This window comes from Pan troglodytes, chromosome 6 (assembly GCF_028858775.2).
Source record: "Pan troglodytes isolate AG18354 chromosome 6, NHGRI_mPanTro3-v2.0_pri, whole genome shotgun sequence".
NCBI classification, from domain to species: Eukaryota; Metazoa; Chordata; class Mammalia; order Primates; family Hominidae; genus Pan; species Pan troglodytes.
Window position 1 is genome coordinate 84580645 of NC_072404.2, and position 17267 is coordinate 84597911.

Here is a 17267-nt window from a genome sequence, read left to right on the forward strand (position 1 = left end):
AAACTGCTGACCTCAGGTATCCACCCACCTTGGCCTCCCAAAGTGCTGGGATTACAGGTGTGAGCCACCACACCCGGCCTGCTTTATTTTCTTAATAGAGATGAAGTCTCACCATGTTGGCCAGGTTGGTCTTGAACTCTGGCCTCAAGCAATCCCCCCACCTTGGCCTCTCAAAGGGCTAGGATTACAGGCGTGAAACACCACGCCCAGCTATTCTGCAAATTAAATGAGATATTTCTGTGCAATTCTTAGCATAACACCTGCCTGGCACACCATAAGAACACAATAAAAGCTGTTGTTATTATTATTACTACCTAGCTAAGTACTAGGCACATAATAGGTGCTAACTTTAACTTAAAAATAATAATTTATTACTACATCAACACTTGATACTCTTATTTCAATAACAAATGTTTCTTGACTGCAACAACACACACTAATCATTTCTTGTGGCTTAAAACTCTCCCAAACTTACCAATGTTAGTGGCACCAGCATCCAGACTGTTTTCTACTAACTCCTTCACTGCAGTGCTTAGACTCAGTACCACTGGCCCAGAGCAAATCTGATGGACTGACTTCCGATCAATAGGTTTGATGGCCTTAGCAGGTTCTGTACTAAAGAAATGTTACAAGAAACAAAGCAAGTATTCAGCTACATATTTTCATCCTGATTTTAACTGTGGGAAATGACTCAACACTGTAAATAGTTTATGGGTCTAATCTGTTCATTTATTATATTAACAAATACATTTATTATATCCAGAAATAGAAACACAGTTTTACAATCCTTAAACATGTACCCAAAATACTTCTGGATAGATACTTCAAATTCAACAGATCCTTACTACCTAGGATCCACTTGGAGAAAACATACATTGTATCTCTCAAATTACCAAAATCTTTGGCAACAATGGTGTCTTCTTTCTTGAAAACTGAAAGCATGGCCTGGTGGGGTGGCTCATGCCTGTAATCGGCTAATTTTTGTATTTTTTTTTAGTAGAGATGGGGTTTCACCACGTCGAGCAGGCTGGTCTTGAACTCCCGACCTCAAGTGATCCACCCACCTCGGCCTCCCAAAGTGCTGGGATTACAGGCATGAGCCACTGCACCCGGTCCACCTGGATAACTTCTAAAAATATTTTATAGAGATTAGATGTTGGTATGTTTTATTTTGTTTTGCTTTTTTTGAGACAGAGCCTCGCTCTGTCGTCCAGGCTGGAGTGCAGTGGTGTGATCTCAGCTCACTGCAACCTCCGCCTCCCGGGTTCAAGCAATTCTCCTGCCTCAGCCTCCCAAGTAGCTGAAATTACAGGCACCCATCACCATGCCTGGCTAATTTTTGTATTTTTAGTAGAGATGGCGTTTCACCATGCTGGCCAGGCTGGTCTCGAACTCCTGACCTCAAGTGATCCGCCTGCCTTGGCCTCCCAAAGTGCTGGGATTACAGATGTGAGCCGCCACACCTGTCTGAACCTAGATTCTGTTCTTGCAGTGTGAAGTTCCTGAATGTTGGGAGCAGAGGTGCGATGTGATCAGGTTTAGAACCTGGTCCTGGCTGGGTGCAGTGGCTCACACCTGTAATCCCAGCACTTTGGGAGGCCGAGGTGGGTGGATCACCCGACCTCAGGAGTTTGAGACCAGCCTGGTCAACATGGTGAAACCCCGTCTACTAAAAATACAAAAAAATTAGCCAGGCACGGTGGCGCACGTTTATAGTCTCAGCTACCTGGGAGGCTGAGGCAGGAGAATCGTTTGAACCTGAAGCTGGAGGTTGCAGTGAGCCGAGATCACACCACTGCACTCCAGCCTAGGCAACAGAGTGAGACTCTATCTTAAAAAAAAACAAAGAACAAAGAACCTGGTCCCTCTGGATACTGAGAGGGGAATGGGCGACGGGCAGGAGTGGACATGGAGAGTTCAGCTAGAGAGGAGCCACGGACATCCCAGCAGGAGACCAAGGTGGCTCTTGCTTGGGGATTGCAGGGATGATGGAGAGAAATGGGTGGCTTAGACACTCCAGGGAGGTAAAGCGATCTCTGGAAGTGAGAGCGAGGGAGGGGTGCTTCCTGGCTGCCTGTGCCCACCTGCTGCCATCCGAATTCCTTTGATGTTTGGCCTGCTGAGTCATCTGCAAGTCATTACCCCGCAACAGTTTTTCCTTTTTAACAATGCATTTGTTTCAAACCATTGAGCCATTATGTTCCGGGCCAATGGATTTTGTGGTGTTTCCCCAACTACACAGTCCTGGGGAATATTTTAAATGCCATTTAATAAAAAGTTCTGCACAATGCCGTTCCCGTGACATGTTCTGCTCAAAGCCGTCACGAGCTGGTATTCAAGGGGATGGGGTTCGGCTGAGGACCCTTTTAGGTGTGACTGTGCTGGGCAGAACGCCCTGGCATGGCTCCCCAGGGCCTGATGGGACTGTGCCTGTGCTGGGCAGTGCCCCCTCCCTTGGGTTCTTCTTCTTTTTTTTTTTTTCTTCAGATGGAGTCTCGCTGTGTTGCCCAGGCTGGAGTGCAGTGGTGTGATCTCGGCTCACTACAACCTCTGCCTCCCAGATTCAAGCGATTCTCCTGCCTCAGCCTCCCGAGTAGCTGGGACTACAGGCACGAGCCACCGCATCTGGCTATTTTTTGTATTTTTAGTAGACACGGGGTTTTGCCATGGTGCCCAGGCTGGTCTCAAACTCCTGAGCTCAAGTGATCCACTTGCCTCAGCCACCCAAAGTGCTGGGATTACAGGTGTGAGCCACCATGCCCAGTCTTGTCTTTCAAAAATATTAACGATGTATTAATGTTCTTGTGGAACACACCTGCCGTTGAGATGACATCCCCAGAACCCCTTTTCCTGGGGCCTTGCCGTAAAGCAAACTGTGGTGGTGCACTCACTTGCAAAGCACAGAAGACCCCAATTTTTGCATTCACGCCCAGGCCACGTCAGAAACTGGGCATGGCCTCTTCCCTCTGCCTTATCTCCCAATTCCTGCGGCCACCTCCTGCATATTTCTGGAATGCAACTCTTCCTCTCCAATCCTCTTTGTCTGCCCTGGTTCAGATCTGGTTCTTCCCAGCCCACAATCCCTGCTACCACCCCCTGGCCACCATGGGTGCCACTGCAGAACAGGACCGTATACACCCCTGGTCTCTCTGAGTAGCTCTCTCTCCTTCTTCCCTCTTTTTAAAAAAACTTTTTAGAGATGGGGTCTTGCTGTGTTGCCCAGGCTGGTCTTGAACTCTTAGGCTCAAGAGATCCTCCTGCCTCGGCCTCCTTCTTCCATTTGCCCTTCAAAATTCAGCTCAAGGCCGGGCATGGTGGCTGTCACCTGTAATCCCAGCACTTTGGGAGGCTGAGGTGGGAGGATCTGTTGAACTCAGGAATTTAAGACCAGCCTGGCCAACATGGTGAAATCCTGTCTCTACTAAAAATACAAAAAAATTAGCCAGGCATGATGGCAGGCACCTGTAATCCCAGCTACTTGGGAGGCTCAGGCAGGAGAATCACTTGAACCCGGGAGGTGGAGGTTGCAGTGAGCCAAGATCATGCCACTGCACTCCAGCCTGGGCAACAGAGCAAGATTCCATCTCAAAAGAAAGGAAAAGAAAAGAAAAGAAAAAAAGAGTCAGCTCAGAAATAACCCCAGGGACCAGCCGTGGTGGCTCATACCTGTAATCCCAGCACTTTGGGAGGGCAAGGCAGATGGATCACCTGAGGTCAGGAGTTCGAGACCAGCCTGGCTAACATGGTGAAATTTCATCTCTACTAAAAATACAAAAATTAGCCGGGTGTAGTGGCAGGCGCCTGTAATCCCAGCTACTCCAGAGGCTGAGGCAGTAGAATTGCTTGAACCCAGGAGGCAGAGGTTGCAGTGACCTGAGATCGCACTGTTGCACTCCAGCCTGGGCAACAAGAGCAAAACTCGGTCTCAAAAAAAAAAAAAAAAGAAAAAGAAAAGAAAGAAAGAACCCCTAGGAAGCCCCCTTGGCTCTCAGTGGGGGCCAGTAGCCTCCCCTCGGCTCCTGGACTATGATTCAGTCTTTACACCCTAGGTTCCAAGATCTGTTTAGAGGGTGTTTCCAAACTCAAGTTCCAGGCGGCTCCTGAGGGTGACGGCAGCTCCTCAGTGGGCTCAGAGAGGCTGTGCAGAAGGGAGGGGCAGCTGCAGACTCGCATGGGAAGTCCCTGGCGCTGCGCCTGGCATCAGCACGGATTGTCACAGTAAGAACAAACACAGAAGGGCCCCAGGACATGCAAAAGCCTGTGGCCAACATGGCGAAACCCCATCTCTATTGAAAGTACAAAAATTAGCTGGGTGTGGTGGCAGGCACCTGTGATCCCAGCGACTCAGGAGACCAAGGCTCGAGAATCACTTTAACCTGGGAAGTGGAGGTTGCGGTGAGCAGAGATCGCGCCACAGCACTCCAGCCTGGGCAACAGAGTGAGACTCCACGTTAAAAAAAAAAAAAAAAAAGCCGTGGCAATCCTGTTCCTAGCTGGTCCTTGAACCCGGGGAGGATTAATTCATCTTTTCACACAGCAAACACCAACGGCCCCCTCCTTCTCCCTGTCATACCTCTCCGGGGCCGGGCCCCTAGCCAACTGTCTTGGGTCTGGATAGGACAGCGTGAGACAGTCTCTGCTGAAGGGTCACTGACAGGGAGGTGGTCTTTTAACTCTGTCTTTTTTTTTTTTTTTTTTGAGTTGGAGTCTCGCTCTGTCGTCCAAGCTGGAGTGCAGTGGCACGATCTCGGCTCACTGCAACCTCCGTTTCCCAGGTTCAAGTGATTCTCCTGCCTCAGCCTGCCAAGTAGCTGGGATTACAGGCACCCACCACCACACCAGGCTAATTTTTGTATTTTTAGCAGAGACAGGGTTTCACCATGTTGGCCAGGCTGCTCTCAAACCCCTGACCTCAAGTGATCCGCCTGCCCTGGCCTCCCAAAGTTGGGATTACAGGCATGAGACACCAAGCCCGTCTGTTAACTCTCTCTCAGTTCCAGGCAGAGGGACCTGGGCTCCACCGTGGTGGGTTTTTTTTTTTGTTTGTTTGTGTGTTTTGTTTTGTTTTGGAGACGGAGTCTTGCTCTGTCACCCAAACTGGAGGGCAGTGGCAAGATCTCGGCTCACTGCAACCTCCACCTTCTGGGTTCAAGTGATTCTCCTGCTTCAGCCTCCCAAGTAGCTGGGATTACAGGCCCCCACCACCATGCCCTGCTAATTTTTGTATTTTTGGTAGAGACAGCGTTTTGCCACATTGGCCAGGCTGGTCTCTAACTCCTGACCTTAAGTGATCTGCCCACCTCAGCCTCCCAAAGTCCTGGGATTACAGGTGTGAGCCACTGCGCCTGGCCTGTTCGTTCAAGACAGGGTCTCACTTCACCCTGGGGATGGGAGGTGGTGGGGGAGGAGGGGAGAGCTTCAGAGGCCGGGACCACCCTGGGCAGGGCCAAGCCCCAGGCAGCTCCTCTGGGGCCCTCCCATGGATGTGGAGTGGGGGTGCCCATCAAGAGCAGCAGCCCATGGCCTGGCCCTGCTCTGAGAATCCCCTCAGATGTCTCCAGCCACTTGGCCTGTGCCACCACCCCTCATCCCCCTGAGCAACTGCTCTCCAGACACCAGACCTGGGCCGGGGATGCTGGTTTAGGGGCCCTGGTTCCTAAATGTCACAAGCCAAAAGACCAGGTGAAGGTGGCTTAGCAGGGCACATGGGGCAGGGGTCACAGGCCTCCAGGAGGGGCAGCAGTAGCCGGGGGGCAGGGGGCTCAATCACCAGCAGCCTGAGGACCCAGGGCACCAGGAGCCCCGCAGAGGGGCTCGGTTTGTGTCTTTGCAGGGCTGGGAGCTCTGCAAGGCCTGGGAAGTGGGGAAGGACCTGGCAGGTTGGCACTGAAAAGAGTGGCTGCGGGGGATGGGGCGGGGCATGGAGCTGGAAGGCTGAGCCAGGGTGAGGCAGCGGGGAGGGCAGAGGGTGGACCTGGAGAGTGGGTGAGAGGGCAGAAGGGGGCTGGGCGGAGCGGGGTGCTGTTCCAGCCTCACCACGCCCTGCCTTCCCGGCTTCCCCTGGGCCTGGTCTTCCTGAGGTCACCCCGCCTCCTCCTGTGTCCGGACAGTCCTGACCTGGACACACTGCCTGCTTCCCCATCCCGGCTCCACCCCGATGTTGGCAGGCCACTTGACCTCCTGTGCCTCAGTTTCCTCATCTGTAAGAGTGGGTGGGAGCCACCTCTCCTGCTCCCTGCCTAATACCGACTAGACTGGGTCTGAACTCGGCCCCCGAGTTTCCTGCCAGATCTGCCCGTGGTGGGGGACAGGGGCCTAGACTTTGAGGAAGCTGCCCCCTCCCACCTTGACTAAGATCCCGCCTCCCCAAGGTGCCCACCCGCTCCTCCTGGGCCTTGCCCGGCCCCAGCGGGGGTGAGCACTGTTGCTGACTCTACAGTGGAAGGAGCCCGGGCTTGCAAAGGGGAGGACCGGGGCCGGGGGACCCCTCCCTGGAAAGATGCTAGAGAGAGCATCCCTGGTCCCAGCAATGCCTCCACCCCAAGCACAGCCCCAGTCCCAGGGCTCCGGTGGGGACCACCCACCGATAGGGTCCAGGGCCAGGGAGGGGCGCGTTGCAGAAGGGCTGCTAGTGGCAGCCGTGGTCATGGCCCACCTGCAGCACGGGGGTGCCTCCGCTGCCCGCCATGGGGTCGTCACAGGGCAGCTGGTCCAGAGACAGGGGCAGCGTCATGTAGTGGCCATCGGTCAGCAGCTGTGGGGAGGCCGGAATGTCAGCCAGTGTCTCTGGGTTCTGGAAGCCCCTGGAGGCTGCAGGATGAGAGAACAGATGGAGGTGGGAGGGGAGAAAGCAGCTTTGTCCTTATGAGTGGGGGTTCTGTGTTCGCCCAGTCTCCAGCCCTGACCCCCCATGCCACCTCCTCCCTCAGGGCCCCCAGAGATAGTCCAGACCCAGTCGACTTTGTTACTCCTGAAGGGGAGCTTCCCTCTGGCCTTTTGTCCCCACCCAGAGCCAGGAGTGGGGAGCAGCGGGCAGTCCCAACCTGCCCAGCCCCAGCCCCAGCCCCATCGCAGTGCACCGGCCCTGCCCCTACAGGAGGCCACATCCTCCCAGGTCGCAGCCTCGGTTCCCTGTCCAAAGGAAGAACTACTTGGGTTCAGGGAAAGGGTTGCAGAGCCCTTGACAGCTGACAAACCCACCACTTGCACTACTCCCGGGATTTGGTGTTCACTACGTGTGTATTTTTCAATACACATATTACCCCTTTAGATAAAGCCCAATTCATCCACACCTACTCTCCCAAAGGCCCCCACAGGGGCTCAATCATTGAAGGCGCTTGCTGGTGAGGGGCTCCTAGGGCCCACCACTCTCCTCAGCCGTCACCCTCACCCAGGCCCCACAGCAGTCCCTGCACCATTGCTGAAGGCCACCACGAGCCAGACGGTATCGCTGGCGCTGGCAAGCCCATGGAAGACACAGCGCAGCTGCTCCAGGGAGAAGGTGGTGGCTGTGACCTTCCCTTCCAGGTCCCAAGCTGTTATCTGTGGTGTGTAGGGCACCAGCTCTGTGGCCACGGGGGACAAAAGGTGAGCCACGGAGACGGGCGTGGGGGTCCCTGGGGCTACCTCTCCCAATCGGAGGGGGGCGGGCGCCCAGGGTCCAATCACTCCAGCAGGGCCCCCAGCCCCTTGGGTCTGACTGGACGCGTCCATCCGGGACCCCCACTCACCCAGGCTCAGGCTGGGCCGGAGACAGTTCAACGCCAGGAGGAGCATCTGCAGCCCTAGGTGAGGCTGCCCCCAGGGTAGCCCCATGACAGCCGCCAGCACCCGGGAGGCTCAGGGGCTGGTCTGGCTGCTTCGGGCTGCACCCCACCCCCAACAGCTTGGCCCTGGAGAAGCTGGTTAATCAGGCTGCCCCAGGGGCTGGAAAGACCTGCAAATGTAAGTGCACCCCACCCCCTTCCTCCCAGGCCAGCCCACAGCAGGGAGGAGCTGGGGGGACTCTGGTGGGAGGCAGGCCAGTATCCAGCCCCACTGCCAGGGCCAAGGGAGAGGGGCCACTGGAACCCCAGATGCCAGCCAGGCCATCCCGGAGCCTGGATTGGGGCCCCTCCCAGTCTCTCCGCCCTGGGGAGGAGGGTCTGGCTTTTGGAAACAGGCTCAGGACCACATGCCTGAGATTCCTGTGCCCCAGGTGCCAGGAGCCTCCCTCTGCCTTCTGTCCCCACCCAGAGTCAGGAGTGGGGAGTAGCAGGCAGCCCCAACCTGCCCAGCCCCATCCCCATCACAGCACGCTGGCCCTGCCCCCCACGAGGCCACATCCTCCCAGTTCGCAGCCTCGGTTCCCTGTCCACAGGAAGAACAACTTGGATTCAGAGAAAGGGCTGCAGAGCCCTTGACAGCTGACAAGCCCGCCACTTAAACACTACTCCCGGGATTTGGCGCTCACTATGTGTGTATTTTTCAAGACATAACTCACATACCTTCACAACCTTCACAGCTCAGTGGCTTAAATATATATATGTCACCCAGGGAGGTCAGTTCACAGCTAACTGGAGCCTCAAACTCCCAGGTTCAGTTAATCCTCCCACCTCAGCCTTCCCAGTAGCTGGAACCACAGGCACACACCACCATGCTCCGGCTAATTTTTAAAATTTATTTAATTAATTTTTTTTTAAGATGGAGTCTCCTTTGTCGTCCGGGCTGGAGTGCAGTGGCGTGATCTGGGCTCACTGCAACCTCCGCCTCCTGGGTTCAAGCGATTCTCCTGCCTCAGCCTCCCAAGTAGCTGGGATTACAGGCACATGCCCCACGCCCAGCTAATTTTTGTATTTTTAGTAGGGATGGGGTTTCACCACGTTGGCTTGGCTGGTCTCAAATTCCTGATCTTAAGTGATCCACCCGCCTTGGCCTCCCAAAGTGCTGGGATTACAGGCGTGTGCCACCGTGCCTGGCACACCCGCCAATTTTTTGTTTGTTTTTTTTGAAACGGAGTTCTCACTCTTGTTGCCCAGGCTGGAGTACAATGGCTCGATCTTGGCTCACCGCAACCTCCACCTCCTGGGTTCAAGTGATTCTCCTGCCTCAGCCTCCTGAGTAGCTGGGATTACAGGCATGTGCCACCACACCTGTCTAATTTTGTACTTTTAGTAGAGACAGGGTTTCTCCACGTTGGCGAGGCTGGTCTCGAACTCCTGACCTCAGGTGATCCACCCACCTCAGCCTCCCAAAGCGCTGGGATTGCAGGTGTGAGCCACTGCGCCCGGCTGGCCAATTTTTTTAAATGTATTTTTTATAGAAACAGGATCTTGCTATGTTGCCCAGGCTGATCTCTAACTCCTGGGAGGATCAAGCAAATCTCCTGCCTTGGCCTCCTAAAGTATTGGGGTTACAGGCGTGAGCCACCGTGCCTGGCTATTTTTTTTTTTTTTTTTTTTTGAGACATGGAGTCTCACCCTGTCGCCCAGGCTGGAGTGCAATGGCGTGATCTCTGCTCACTGCAACCTCCACCTCCTGGGTTCAAGCAATTCTTCTGCCTCAGCCTCCCTAGTAGCTGGGACTACAGGCACCCACCACCATGCCCAGCTAATTTTTGTATTTTTAGTAGAGATGAGGTTTCACCATCTTGGCCAGGCTGGTCTCAAACAGCTGACCTCGTGATCTACCTGCCTCGGCCTCCCAAAGTGCTGGGATTACAGGCATGAGCCACTGTGCCCAGCTGCTAATTTTTAAAAATATAGTTTTTGAGGCTGGGTGTAGTGACTTATGGCGGTAATCCCAGCACTTTGGGAGGCCGAGGTGGGCAGGTCACTTGAGGTCATGAGTTCGAGACCAGCCTGGCGAACATGGTGAAACCCCGTCTCGACTAAAATTACAAAAATTAGCCGGGTGTGGTGGAACGTGCTTGTAATCCCAAGTACTCGGGAGGCTGAGGCAGGAGAATGACTTGAACCCGGGAGGCGGAGGTTGCAGTGAGCTGAGATCGCACCACTGCACTACAGCGTGGATGACAGAGTGAGACTCTGTCTCAAAAAAATATAATAAAAATATATTTCTTGTAGAGACAGGGTCTCACTGTGTTGCCCAGCCTGGTCTTGAACTCCTGGCTCAAGGGATCCTCCTGCCTCAGCCTCCCAAAGTGCCCAGATTACAGGCATGAGCCACAGTGCCCAACAGCTTTTAGTATATCAACAAGGTTGTGCAACCATCACCAATTCCAGAACCTTCTTACTTCTCCAAAACGAAACACTACACCCATTAAATGGTAACTCTCCATTCTCCCCTGTCCCCAGTAACAACTAAGCTACTTCTTGTTTCCATGGTTTTGCCCATAATGGACATTTCATAGGATGCAGTCACACAACATGTGACCTTTTGTGTCTGGCTTTTGTTACTTTTTCAAGGTTCCTCCTCGACTGTGATTGCTTCATTCCTTTTCACAGTTGAGTAATATTCCATCCTGTGAACGTATCACACTTTCATTCATCCGTGGATGCAGAATTTGGTTTTTTCCACTGTGGGGCTACTGTAAATAATGCTGCCATGAGCATCTGTGCGCAGGCTTCTGTGGGCACATTTTCAATTCTCTTGAGAATGTACCTAGGAGTGGAACTGTGGTCATATGCTAATGCTGCTTTTTGAGGTTCTGTTTGCCAAAGTGGCTGCATTTTACATTCCCAGTAGCAGTGGATGAGGGTCCCATTTCTCGACATCCTCTCCAACACTGCTTTTTGTTTTAGTATAGCCATCGTAATGGGTGTAGTGTGGCATCTCATGGTTTTGTTTTTATATATATTTTTTGAGACGGAGTCTTGCTCTGTCGCCAGGCTGGAGTACAGTGGCGTGATCTCGGCTCACTGCAACCTCTGCCTTCTGGGTTCAAGCAATTCTCCTGCCTCAGCCTCCCAAGTTAGCTGGAATTGTAGGTGCACACCACCACGCCCAGCTAATTTTTGTATTTTTAGTAGAGGAGGTTTCACCACGTTGGCCAGGCTGGTCTCGAACTCCTGACCTCAGGTGATCCACCCACCTCGGCCTCACAAAGTGCTGGGATTACAGGCATAAGCCACTCCACCCGGCCTATTGCTGAGTTCTATGGGTTCTTTATATATTCTGGATACTAGATCCTTATCAGGTATGCAATTTGAAAATATTTTCTCCTATCCTCATCCTCAGAATCCTTTCAAGGAGAAGCACCCAAGGCACCCCTGGTGCTGGCCTGGGGGGCAGCCCTGTCTTCACACCCACACCACGGGCTCCCACCCTCCTCGCCAGCTATCCTGCCTTCCTGGAAGGCTCGTCCCCAACCTTCTCTGCAGCCATCCAAGACACAGCGCGGCTACTCCAGGGAGAAGGTGGTGGCTGTGACCTTCCCTTCCAGGTCCCAAGCTGTTATCTGTGGTGTGTAGGGCACCAGCTCTGTGGCCACGGGGGACAAAAGGTGAGCCACGGATATGGGTGTGGGGGTCCCTGGGGCTGCCTCTCCCAATCGGAGGGGGGCGGGCGCCAGGATTGAATCACTCCAGCAGGGCCCCCAGCCCCTTGGGTCTGGCTGCAGCCACAAAGTCCCTATTCATGTCCCAGTGCAGACACCACTGCTCCAGCCTTCCGTGGTCACCTGGTCTAACACAGCCCCCGGTCCCTGCCTGTCACACTCTGACTCTCAGGAGCTCCTGACCCCACCCAGCAGGGTGCTGGAAGGTGATGGCCTCTCCTCCCTCGAGGCTATGTGAGCTCCAGGCTGCCCTCCCTGTACCTACAGCAGGTCCCCAGAAAAGAGCAGCAGACACTCGGCCCGGCCTCAGCCTCTACCCTCCACTGCAGAAGCAGAGTCCAGTGTGGCGCCTGGCCTCCTGCCGCCTGGTCAGGGCCCCGTCCACCCCCGGGGCGCATGGTGGCACTCACCTTGCGGCCCTGGGCGTTGTCTGGAAGGTAGCACTAGCGGGGAAACCCTCTGGCAGTGAACGGCTTTCCGGGATTGGGGTGCTCAGGGCCCTGCGGGAGGAACAGACACCAGGATAGGGTGCTCCGAGAGCCCGCACAGGGACAGACCCCTGCACAGCTCCAGCTCCTCCCCCGCTCCGAGATGCCAACCCCAAATGTTCCTGAATTTCCCTCTGAGCTGTGGAGAAGTGGAGGGAAACCAGGGGAAAGGCTCATGGTTCAACAAGACAAAAAGATGCCTCCATCCACCACAGGTGGACCTTGGCTGGCAGCCAGTGCCCGCTGCCTGCTGCCCCGTTATCTTCCCACCCTGCCCCAGGCCCTACGATCCACCCTGACTCAAGACAGGAGACCGAAAGGGCTAGGGCCTGTCTGAGTCTCCTCTGGGACTCTGGGGCCTTGTGCCTGGGCTCCTGACACCCACACGCCTGGCCCTGCCACTCCCAACCCAAGGTTCCTCGACGCACACCCTGCTGTGGCCCCGCTTCTCCAGCCCCTCCGCAGGGTTCCTCCCACTGAACTGCCTGCCCTTCTGCCCAGAACAAGTCCAGCTAAGATGGCTCCTCCTCTAGGAAGGCTTCCTTGGTTCAGGAAAGAGTGGAGGGCCAGCCTTTTGCTGCCACAGCCCTAAGAGCTTGCCCTAAGCCCCGGCACTGCCTCCCCATTCCCGGCCCTCCATGGCCCTGGCCTTAGGGGACCTGGGGGCCTGAGCTTGGCCACATGGGCATCCTCAGCCTTGATCCAGGGGCAGACTGCTGGGACGTGGGTGGGGTGGGAAGAGGAGTGGCCAGGAGTGGGGGACTCAAGAAGGCCCCTCACCTGGATGCCATGGGGAATGCTGTAAACTATGAGGATGGTCCCGCAGTCCTTGTGGCCGGGGAGCGACATCTGGAACCGTAATACCTCCATCTTTCCCTGGGGCTGGGTCCCCATCTTCTCTCCATAGATGGTTTTGCAGGAGGGACACTGCAGACTTCCATCCTGAGAGAGGCAGACGCAACCCACTGAGCTGGCAGTCTGAGAACACCCAAAACCGTCACCTCCACCGTCAGATGGTAAAGGGCCCCGGGAATGGGCTGGCCACCATCCCAGGGAGTTGCTGGCAGCCTCCTGCCCGGAAACTGGCTTCCAACAGCTTCCCTGGAAAGCTTTGTTTTGCACCAGCAACTCATGCCATTTTCGTTAAGGGACATGCTATCAGGAGACAGGTGGCGAGTGGGAAAACTCGGATCCTGAGCAGAAATCTCCACGGGTGAATCGCATTTGCAGTCGGATAGACAGCCTTGCAGCGTCTGATCTGCGGAGCTGGGCCCTGGCTGCCCAGGACGGCAGTCACTAGGGAAGGCCGAGTCAGGCTCCGATGCGCCACATGACTCGGTTCTCTAAGCCTCTAAACTCTGCCCATCCCGCCTGAAGGCCGATGCAGGGAGAGCAGCTGGGGGTCGGTCTGGGCGCGGCTCTTCATGTGTAGGCTACCGTGGGGCCCAGGATCAGCCCTGCCTCAAGGCCTGGCTCCCACCTCCCAGTGGGGTGACCGTGGGCACAGCCCCTGCTCTGAGCCTCTCCCTCATGAGCACTGTGCTGACTGCACAGGGATGCTGTAAGGAAGAAGGGAGACAGTGCCTGCGGTGCTTACAAGTGGCCGAGGGGGAGGCGGTGCCCTGAGGCTCAGAGAAGCCCAGAATCTTCTCAGGCCTGGCTGGAGGGGTGGAGGGAACCAGCCGCCCTGGTCCTCCTTTCTAAAGTGTGGGGCAGACCTAGAAGAGTAGGGCAGGCCTAGGAGAGCCGGCCAGACCTTTAGAAAGGTCTTCAAGCTGGCCCCACGCCCAGCACCATCTTTTGCAGAGGCCCATTCCTACAGCCACACCCGGAACCCTCCCGCCCCTGCAGGGGACAGCTCAGGACTGTGGGGGCGGGCCACCCGCCTCCGCCCCGGGCCAGTGGGGGCACCTTATTGCCGTTGCAGTACATGGCCAGGAGGCACAGCAGGTGGAAGGCGTGGCTGCACTTGGTGAGGCGGCCCACAGCCAGGGGCCCGATTGCCTTGCTGTCAGTCACATCGCTGTATCCAGGCGCTGCGGACAGCTTCTCCATGCAGATGATGCAGTCCTGGAGGAGACCAAACACGGGTCATGCTTGCCAACAGTGGGCTGGGCTGACGTGGGCCAGTCTTGGAAAAAGAGGCTTTCATGTGCTGAAATGCTGGAAGTGCAGTCAAAGTCAATTCCGAGGCCAGGCGCAGTGGCTCAGGCCTGTAATCCCAGCACTCTGGGAGGCTGATCACTTGAGGTCAGGAATTTGAGGCCAGCCTGGCCAACACGGGAAAACCCCATCTCTACTAAGAATACAAAAATTAGCTGGGCGTGTTGGCAGGCGCCTATAATCCCAGCTACTCGGGAGGCTGAGGCAAGAGAATCGCTTGAACTCAGGGGGCAGAGGTTGCAGAGCTGAGATTGTGCCACTGCACTCCAGCCTGGGCGACAGAGCGAGACTCCGTCTCAGAAAAAAAAAAAAAAAAGTCCATTCCACAGGCTGGAGACACAGGTGAGTCACCGGGACCTGTGCCCTTGAAGGGCTTACCAGCAGCACAGGCTCGACATGACAGCAGAAGCCACCAAATGGAGAGGATGGACAGGGCAGGATCCTGGGGGAGGCCCTCGGAGTGGGGTCTTACAAGGGAGACAGGAATTGCCAGATGGACAAGCACAGAGTGGGCACCCGGAAGAGGGAGGAGGACGTTCTGAACGAGGAGCCAGCGCATGGGCACTAAAGCTGGCAGGGGGTGGGCTGGGAGCAGGAGATGAGACAGGATCAGGGAGAGGTGCGCCCTCGGGGGTCTGGCTGCCACACTCAGGGGCTTGGGGTTGTGTGTGAGTTGGGGGTCCTGCTGGGGGTTCCAGGCAGGGAGTGCTCCCATGATCCAAGCTGCGTGCTGGCTGTGCAGACGGCAGCTTGGAGAGGAGGAGCCTGGGGTGAAATGGCCCAGTCACACCAGATGGACACCAGGGCCGAGACAGAGCTGAGCGCTGGGCAGGTGGGAATGTGGCAAGGGCTTGTGGAAGGGGTGGGACACATGAGGAGGACGTTCAGGCTCCTTTCCAAACCTTTACTTACCAGATTTTTCTCATGGACTCAACAGACTGGAGAAAGAGACAAGTGAAGAGTCCCTGGGTACTGGGGCTCCTGGCCTTCCACCCGCCCCCAAGTATCTGAAGATCTCTGGGTACTGGTACTCCCGGCCGTTCACCCACCCCCTCCCCCAACAGTATCTCCCAGGCTCCCAGCTAAAATCAGGGGAAAGTGGTGCTGCAGCCCCCAAAACGTGGCTCAGCAGAGGTTCAGGTTCTATGGAAGCGCAACAGGAGTCTGATTGGTCCTGTTCATTACAGGAGGTCAGGAGGACAGGGCTGCAGTGAGCTGTGATCACGCCACTGCACTGAGCCTGGGCGACAGTGTGCACCAGTCTTTAAGAATAAAAAAATTATAAGAAACTTGACCAGCTCTCCCAATAGCCGGGGGGCAGGACAGCCACCTGGACGAGGCCACCTCACTTCTACACCAGCATCCGCAAGGTGGAGAGTGGGGCAGGCTGGCCCATCCCTTGTCTCTGGAATTCCTGCTCCCAGGATGGCCATCAGGCTATGGAGAGGCCAGGGCCGGGAGAGGAGGGGCTTTGCTCAGGACCACAGCTCCTTAAGTGCAAAGCTCAGACCATAACGATGTGGGTCTCGGGAGACTGGGAGATGAAACCAAAGGGGCTGGAGGAAGGCCCTGGCACCCAGAGGCACCTGGGAAGCACCCTTCAAGCAAGATGGGGCGGATGTCCTTTCCATGTGGAGTTGTTTCCAAACAGAAACAAAGGCAGCCAAGGTCCCAAGACACAAACCTCATCTGGGGGCACTTTCAGCTCTTCCGTGTAGTTTTTTATGACCTGCTCTGGCTCTGGCTCTGGCTTCGGGGTCGCTCCTAGAAGAGAGAAGTACATAAGCAGCGTCCTGAGGAGCACAGGCTGGAGAGGAGGCCAGAGAGCGAGGAAGGCAAGGGAGAGGTCTAAGCTGTCAGGAGGAAATGCGAGAGGGGCCCAGACAGGGAGGCCAGTGTGCGGGACGGGAGAGCTCAGCGCCAGGCACAGAGCCCCGAGCTCCGTCGGGCAAAGCCTTCCCCAGTCCCACCGTCCGCGGACCCGGCTCAGCCCCAGGAGCCATGGAGGATGCAGAAGAGCAGAAACAGCAGCACATTCTCCTGGGAGCCGCATCCCCGCGCACATTGAGTGAGGAAACCGACCCCGGCGCTTCTGAGGCTGCGCGGAAGTCAGACAGCCGCTTCGGGCACCAACTACTCCAGGGGGCGTTGTGGCAGCACGATTTGATTCAACTTACATTACCCTGGCATGAACATCGCAGGGACAAGGGAGTCTGGGGTCCAGCATGTACAGGCAGCTGCACACACGCCGACCGCCACACAGACACTGTCCCGGGAAACGCCTGCCACTGACTGGGAAGGTCTGTCACGTGCAGACTAGCTCCTAAATCCGGCGAATCTGGGGAGGGGCCAAGACGTGGCAGGAGCCCACCCTGACGGCCTCACTCGCTGTCTGTGCACACGTGCACGAAGCTGGAGGGAGAAGGGCTGCATCTCCATAAACACTGAACCCCACATCCAGTAAAGCCTCTCCTACGGACAAGCAGCTCCCCGAGCTGGTGAGGATTGGCGCGGCCCGGGGCGTTCTCTAGGTAGTGGGAGTAGCAGAACCACAGAAGCCGGCAGCCAAGCCCGTGCGGGGGTGAAAGAGGGACGGGGAGCCCAGTGCCACCCGTGGAGGCGCTCCTGACAGGGGCTCCACCCCAAGGTCATGGTGGGGCTGCGGTCGTCCCAGACTCCAGGACCAGACGGGGCTCTGGTTTGAATCCAAGCTCACGGCCTTCAGGGGCTGCAGAGAATTCTAAGCCTGAGGGCTCACAACTGCACCTGCTGAACTCCCTTTACACCAAAAAGGGCCAGGGAGGGGACAGTTTGGCAGGGAGGTGGCGTGGTGGGGCGGAGGCTGGAGTCGGCACGGTTTGTTTAATTCTAGTTCTCTTGCTGTGAACGAATCATGCCACCTCTGAGCCTCGGTTCCCCGATCTCAAACGGGAAAGACGAATATGTAACCAAGCTGGAATTGCTGTGATGGCATGGCTGCTGTGACCTGGAGGGAAACTGCTGGCAAGACCACACCCCCCAACCCCCATCCACACCCCCCACACCTCCACCCACACCCCCACACCTACAGACACCACACCTACACACACACCACATACCCACACCCCACACACACCCAC

General features: G+C 56.0%; 1 protein-coding gene across 4 annotated transcripts in view; it reads right to left on the minus strand.

The window, feature by feature from the left end:
• Positions 1-482: 482 nt before the first annotated feature.
• LOC100611433 (probable E3 ubiquitin-protein ligase DTX2) overlaps positions 483-17267 on the minus strand; it is a 39704-nt gene continuing 22919 nt past the window's right edge. The window contains exons 6-11 of one of the 4 annotated variants that reach the window (XR_010158543.1): positions 15833-15912; positions 13897-14055; positions 12766-12927; positions 11908-11997; positions 6656-6754; positions 483-615 (exon numbers count right to left, since the gene is read on the minus strand). Coding sequence is in view for 1 of the 4 variants with exons in the window: in XM_063814538.1 (XP_063670608.1) it covers positions 11941-11997; positions 12766-12927; positions 13897-14055; positions 15833-15912 (458 nt within the window). In the remaining 3 variants the exon portion in view is untranslated. The other 3 variants (XR_010158542.1, XR_010158544.1, XM_063814538.1) reach the window with 3 other exon arrangements.